Source organism: Parasteatoda tepidariorum, chromosome 1 (genome assembly GCF_043381705.1).
Source record: "Parasteatoda tepidariorum isolate YZ-2023 chromosome 1, CAS_Ptep_4.0, whole genome shotgun sequence".
Taxonomy (NCBI): Eukaryota; Metazoa; Arthropoda; class Arachnida; order Araneae; family Theridiidae; genus Parasteatoda; species Parasteatoda tepidariorum.
In genome coordinates, this window is record NC_092204.1 from 94386833 (window position 1) to 94394770 (window position 7938).

Sequence of the window (7938 nt, forward strand, 5' to 3'; positions counted from 1 at the left end):
TATATATATATATATATATATATATATCTTAATTAAAATTATATATATTTCAAAAAAAAGTCCAGCTTTTCACTTCTGGTGCCCCCTTCTCTCTTATCTATATTCTACCAGCATCGTGTCCACAACAATAATAATTTTTCACGAGAGAGTCTTTTTTTCAACTACATTCTTCCTAGGGGAACGACACTTCCGGTGTCCCTCACCCACTGACTCTCAGGGCGGGGGTCATTCAAATGCGTGTTAGTGGAATCAGAGTCCTGACAACAAACTTCTGATCAGAATGTTTTGAATTACAGCATATAAAATTTTCAGCCAATTTCACAGAGAAATAACATCCATAAGATTTGTGTGGGCTTCCTTTCTGTTTCTGAAGAAAAAAGTGCTAACTAAACAAGACCACAATTACTGAAATCTCGATGGACAAAACAGCGAATGCTGAAATTTTGGTACACATTTGGGTTCTTATTATTGACCGTATAATATTAGATAGATGCATACAGCGTGGTAGTCCTTAAACTTTAAAACAGCATTGCTCGGAATACCAGGCGAGTATTTACTGTAAATTATACCTAAAGTGTGTACCTCATGGTTATGGTATGCTTGTTTTAGACCTATTCATAGTAGTTAACTTTCTTTAATTCGCGATTTCGCCTATGCTTTCCATAAGTGACATATGCGTAATTATCCATACATGTTGCATATTCTTGAAGTGCTTTTTTCAAGTCCGAGTGATTAACATAGGGTATGCACCAAAGGACATAGATACTCGTTAATGCCACAATTCTGACGGTATCAAGTGGTTTTTCTTATTACTAGCGTACTTTTTCTTTAAGCAGAAAATTTAAGTATTACTTCACCCTTTTTAAAGGACTCTTTAATCTAATTTAGAATATTAAAAAAATACAAAATAACTTTCTACTGAGGAGCTTTAGTTTTGCAAGTAAGACTCTTTAAATTTTACTGTTGCAGAGCTTTCGTTTCACCATTTAAATTTATTAAATTTTACAATTAAAGACTTTAAACGTTTCAGATGAAGAGCTTTAGTTTCACAATTTTAGAAACAAGTCTCATTATTAACCGTATTTCAATTTTACACTTAAGAAGCATTGACTTCATCATAGAGCTTCATTTATACTATTGAAACATATAGTTTTGCCTTTGAAAACGCAAGTTATGCCATTAACCTTGGTCCACTAGTTTCACTATTAGTCCTCTGTTTTGTTTAGATTAGTTTTAATTTTATAATTGAAAAATTTAATATTAACAGTGAAAGCGCAGGTTTTCAATTTTATAACATAGTAACATTACGAACAGTAGAACTTTAATATTACCATTATGAAGATTTAATTATGAAACAAAAAAGCTTACAGTTAACAAATGAAAATCCAAGTTACATTATGGATTGCCTTGCGAGACTGCGGAAACTAGAACGCTAACTGAGACCCTTTCATAACTGTATTTGCTATAAATTTTAAAAGAGTAAGTAGAAATATTATTTTTTTTAAAAGTCTTTTGCACTCTTTTATAATTCTACTTTGTCTTTAACCCTTACCGGTGTAGTGTAGCTAGTCAGACCACACTAATTTAGCGAATGTAACAAACCACTAGAAATATAAAACTAATTGCTTTTAAACATTTAGCAATCACTATTCTTTAAACTACGAAGAGTTAAAGTATGTCGCTTCACTTAGAATGCGCTGTCTAAGGTCACACTTTCTAATGTACTGCCTGACTTAAAACTTTCAATCAAAAATTGCTGCTCCGGAAGATATTTTCCAATCCAACTGCTTTTAACGACCTGCTTTTCTAGTTAACATTTTCTTAAATAGAGAAAATGCAACTCTTGATTTTTTTCTTAGTTTGGTAACAAATTTTAAAAGAAACAAACGCGCTCGCATTACAATTGTAACCAACTGCAGCTAAAAAGATGGCGGTAGTTAAAAGCCGCTGGATTGTAAATTAGTGTTCGGGAAAGGGTTATGAGATATTTTTTATTTTATTATTAGGCGGTGTGCTACTCGAAGACAACCCGTGGAATTGCAGTTGTGAGCTGTTGTGGTTAGGTCGATGGATGAGACGGTGGTTAAGAGAAACATTCCACGTTCATATGCTGAGTGTCGAAGCGGCCATATACGTCAACACAGTTTCCAGAAAGGCCACGTGTTCAATTCAAGGGACTAACACCTCCATCGCTATCGTCGATTTGAGAAAATCGAATGTCAACTGCGAGGCTGTAACGAGCGCAGCGTCTTGTGTCTGTGGTACACTAGGATCAGTAGTGGCATGTTTGCTCACAATGTTTACCTTGCTCAATTACTGCAAGTCTTGTCTCACAATATAAGGTGTTCATATCATGATTTAAGTTGCAATGTTATCACTTAACTGAATGTGAAATGAAATAAAAGTATTATTGATGACGTCAGAATCACGCACTTGATTTCATTTAAAACTAATGTCTGTTGAATGAAAATGGTACTTCATGACACGCAAGCAATAATAAAGTATAATTTTATGTACCGACGAAACTGTACGATATTGAGAGTATGAAGGGATAAAAGAATCTATGAAGCTAATAATATAAAAGGAGGTAAGATTGTGTGTTTACTTAAGGAAGATAAACTCCCAGGAATGAGAATTGATGTAAAGTGAATTAGGGTAATTTTAGTTTCGATTTAATTTAGTTAAAAATAATCGTCATATTAAATTATTTGAATTTCGTTCTTCAAAGCATACATCCATAAATATTCCAAAAAAATTACCAATAATTTTAAAAATCAAAGAAAAACACAAGACATTGAAAATGTGCGGTTGCTTTGACGAATATAAAATCTCATTCAAGTACCGAAGTTAATAAACGTCATCTGTTATAATACTTTGTAACTAATTGAATCCCTAATGATCGCACAATTTTGAAAAAAAAGAAAGAAAAAAAGGTCGGAAAAATGTCTATTTTTTTTCAAGACTATATTAAACTACGTGTATGTGTAACATATATGTCTTCATTTTCATTTTTGGGTTAATTTTAAGCTTACATGTTCGATGACATATAGTTCAAAATAAATTTACTATTTCTAAACACATTACAAATACGTAGTCTGACACTGTCATTTGGTGTATAGATTGAGTAATAAACATGATTCCGGGCTAGAGAAATAAACTGCTGTTTGTAGAAAATGCAACACCATGAAGGAATCATCAGAATCAAATGAAATTCGCAGCAAATGTCAATTATAGGATATTATGCAAATTAATAAAGTTTCAGAGCCATCGCGCGTGCGTGGCGCGCGCAGCGCCCTCTGAATTGATGCTGAAAGCGTATAAATAAAGTGCTGTAGCGGGACGTTGAAAATAGTCTATGATTATTTGTTAGTGGCAAACGTTTAGTGAGACCTGAGTATGCCTCCACGACGGAAGAATAAGAAATTCAAGCAACTTACGGAGTTTGAACGAGGGAGGATAATCGGCCTTCGAGAAGGAGGATTTTCCTATCGCGCAATAGCAGCTCGTATGCAGCGGAACAGTTCCACAGTGATGCGAGTTTGGAAGCAGTGGACCGACGAGCACCGAACAACTCGAAAAACAGGCACTGGACGACAGAAGGTGACGTCAGAGCGCGATGATCGACACCTGCTCCGCATGGCGGTGAATGATCGCACAGCTTCCTCCAGGCAGCTGGCAGCACATTGGTCTACTGCTACAGGTGTACAATTGTCGGCTTCGTCAATTCGTCGTCGTCTGCTGCGCCGTGGATTGCGTGCAAGGGTGCCATTATACAGGATTCCCCTCACGGCGGATCATCGACGGCTGCGTCGGCAGTGGGCTCTTGAGCACAGAGACTGGCGAGCTGATTGGCACCAAGTTGTCTTTTCAGATGAATCACGCTTCAATTTGTGGACCCATGATGGCCGTGTTCGTGTTAGACGTTATGCCGGTCAACGCTGCCTTCCTGAGTGTATTATTGAACGACATAGTGGTCGAACACCCGGAGTTATGGTCTGGGGTGCGATTTCGTATCATGGACGATCCAATTTGATACGAATTGAGGGTAATCTCAATAGCAACAGATACGTCCGTGAAGTGCTACAGCCCGAAGTCGTTCCTTTCCTTCAAGGCATCCCTGGAGCTATCTTTCAGCAGGATAATGCACGCCCACATGTTGCGCGGACTGTTAGAGACTTCTGTTCAGCACAACGCATGCAACTTCTTCCTTGGCCTGCTTATTCGCCGGATATGTCGCCTATTGAGCACGTGTGGGATATGGTTGGTCGGCGTCTCACTCGTGATCCGCGTCCTGCAGTTTCCAAAGACGAACTTTGGTTGCGCATACAAGCGATATGGAATTCTCTTCCTCAAGCAGATATTCAACATCTGTTTGACTCCATGCCACGTCGTATAGCAGCACTTATTGCAGCGCGTGGTGGCTGCACCAAATACTGATTTCGGACGCTTAATTTGTTTCTTTTGTTTTGAAAATTTCATCATTTATTTGTATCAGTACAAGTCGTTTCTGCATTAAATTTCATTTGATTCTGATGATTCTTTCATGGTGTTGCATTTTCTACAAACAGCAGTTTAGATTGTTTTATCCTTTTTGGAGCACACCAACCCGGAAATATCACTACCTTTTACATGGACAAGATGGTGCAGTCTAAAGACAAAAATAACAGAAAAACAAAAATTTCTGCTCCAATGGTTTTTTCATGCAACAGAATACATTGTTTAATATAATTTCCAGTCAGTAACCTCCGTAAGGTGATGAATTTTATTAGTAAATTGAAAATCTTGTAAGAGTAAATTTTATTAATTGTTACGCAGAGCATCGCAGACTAAAGATTTCTATCTGCTACAATTTTTTTTCTTTAATTGATTTCTAAAGTAGTCTAACTTTCAGGGTTTTCATTTTATTAAAACACCAGGCCTTCTTTAAAATGGAATCATTGCAGCGTTCATAAATTTTTTGATAAAAAATGTTAAGATAAAAGAATTTTAATATTTTTAATAGGCGATAGTTTTACATCATTGTTTCCAGATTACAAATGGAACAATCACTGTTCCTCAAGTCCCACAGTGGACAGATCGCAAAGACACGGCTCCCAGTAGAACATGCATCACTGACTGCGGTCAGTAAGCGGATGGGTGACCACTTTGGATAAGCCTGTGTAGGGACCAAGGGTGCGCGGTATCAGTCCTCGCTAAACTCTTCTACCATAAAATGCTCGACTTTGCTCGCAGGTCGTCCACTGCAGGAGAGCCATCCCCCATGCAGTGGATCATTATTGCAGTGGAATGTATTCGGATCATCCTCAGGGATGTTTCTCAGACCGTCGCCAATAGCCCATTGTGCAGATCTAGTCTGACGTAAATAAAGTACCAACCTACTAACCAAGTGTTCCTCAATTTTGTTTCCAGATAGATTCTTCACAAGTTTCCCAAAGATTACATCAACAAACTGTACCATAAACAGAAACACTTAATTGCCTGCTTGTAAACCGTGATGTCTTTCAATAAAAACACTTATCGTTATATTACCCCAAGTGCTTTAACTGAAACAAATGTTGAATTTATTCTGGCATTTCAAATTCCAGAAGTAAATATAAATAGCAACGTATACCGCAAGCTAAAAACTAATCCAATAACAGTAAAAGCTAATTACACCCCATCTTATTTCGCTGTCATCTATTTAATGAAACGCTATTAACTATTACGTACAGAACAAGGGAAATTGGCAACGGCTAATTTGCGGTTCTCCTTAAAGGTTCACTAATGTTCTTTGTCACTGAATGATTCAATAAATATGAGATTCTTGTTTTTCTTTCCCTTTCTTAAGTATCGCTTAGGAATGTTTATTGATTTTCGTATTATTTGTTGGCACGCAGGGGAACTTTAAGAAGAGCCTTTAAAGGCATTTATATTCTGTTGCAAGTTAAGAATAAAACATTTTCCCTATTGAAAGAGCCAGTTAGTTTCTAAGTGCACGCCAAAGGGATGACAAGCTCCCAGCGCAAACTTATATCAACATCGTCAACTCTTGAAACAACAATGCACAGTATTCTTTTTTTGCTTGCTTTCTTATCAATCAATTGGATAACAGTAAGTGACGTAGAGTGGGTATCTCGATCCTGATTGGTTGTTGAAACGTGGCATCTGTTTACGTTATTAAATGTTCTTTCCATTCTATTTCGAGTAAACCAAACCCGTCAAGCATTAATTCTCTTAAGTGACACATTCTATATTCTTACACAAAGATGCCTTTACAAACATTCCATTTCTTTCACTATATATTTGTGAATTGTCTCAAAGACAAGCATGAAGAAGCCATGGGGAACATAAGCAAACTAATTATGCATCGAAGTTGCCAGGTACACAAAACTAAAATATCTCACGGTTACAATAAAATACATCAACAAACAATAAATCAAAGTGAAGTAAAAGACGCAGAAGAGAAAGAATTTATATTCCAATAAATTCGATGTGCGATACGGCGCTGTATTTAATTAAGGGACTGACGTGTTTAAGAAAATGGAACTACATACACTGGTGGATGAGTGCTTAAATCCTATGCTGCAATGATATTTTTTTTAAAATCTGCAACAGAGTAGGGTAAACTGACCAGTGAAGGAACATTTAAGCTTCGCTTGCCTTTTAAAAAATCATATTAATTTTAAAATTCGTAATTTTAGTTAAATGACAGTGTCAACATATTTGTTTCTAATTGCAAATTATGTAAAAAAATTGTAGAGAACTTACATAATATTGTTTTAATGTTTTGGAGGTTCAAATAACAAGTAGAAAGAAGACCAAGTGAAGGAACAGCTCTTACCAGTGAATGAACAACCAGTAAAGGAACACTTAATTTTGGTTATTTTTTAATACTCTTTAGGAATTTATAAGCCATACAAATATTTAAAAGCAAGCCTATTCTTGAAATTATAACATATAAATACATGGAAAATGTAAACTTTTTTTTGTAATCATGAATTGAAAATTAAAATGTCAACATATTAACACATACTGTTCATTCACTGGGAAATCTATGCCCAGTAAAGTAACATGCCTGTTCCCTCACTTGTTAGAAATTGTTTTTCGTTTTTTTAACATACTTTTGATGCGGAACATCATTAAAGGTACAAGAAAATTAAAGTTTATCTTTTATTTTCATTAGCTTAGAAAAAAAACCCAGTAAAGGAACACTTGTTCCTTCACTGGTTTTTCATCGTTTGGTGATCCAGTAAATAAACACCCCCTTATCTCAGTAGTTTATTATACTATGATGCTTAAAAAATAAACCGTAACTTCAATAACTATATTTTGAATTCTCTATTTCACAGTGAGAAAGTTCCGCAGTGGACTGATCGTTAAGACACAATTCCCAGCAGATCACCGAAGTCAAGCATCACTGGCTGCGTTCAGTGTGCGGGTGAGTGACCCACTTGGATCAGTCTGCGTAGAGACCGAGGGTGTGCGGTATTGGTCCTCGTTAAACTGTGCTACCGTAAAGTGCTCGACTTCGCGTGCAGGTCGTCGGGCTACCGGAGCGGGGGTGCCATCCCCTCTGCAGAGGATCAAAATTGTGATGGCACGTCTTCGGATCATCCTCAGGGATGTTTCACAGATCGTCGCCAATAGCCCATTGTGCAGCTCTAGTGCGACGTAAATGAACAACAACAACAACAGCTGAAAAATGTGTGACAAGTTGTATCAGACTGACGTCACATGCACAATCTTCTTAAATTTTTATTTTTGTTTTACAATGTAAATTGTCATGGGAATTTTTTTTTATTACTTGATTGGAAATTTCACTAATCCAGAAATTTCACATTCGGAAGGTGAACACGCTCTATCCTCTGAACCACCGCGGATCACAATAGGCTATTGGTGACGGTCTGGGAAAATCCCTGATTCTGGTTCGAAGACATGCCATCGATCCTCTGTAGAGGG

General features: G+C 36.8%; 1 protein-coding gene across 1 annotated transcript in view; it reads left to right on the top strand.

Annotated features, from left to right (window-relative positions):
- LOC107441623 (chaoptin) overlaps positions 1-2425 on the top strand; it is a 46383-nt gene extending 43958 nt beyond the window's left edge. Inside the window, exon 6 of the mRNA XM_016054955.3 lies at positions 2007-2425. Within this exon, the coding sequence (XP_015910441.2) occupies positions 2007-2341 (335 nt within the window). The 3' untranslated portion in view covers positions 2342-2425. The remainder of the gene's footprint in view (positions 1-2006) is intronic.
- The last annotated feature ends 5513 nt before the right edge of the window (positions 2426-7938 follow it).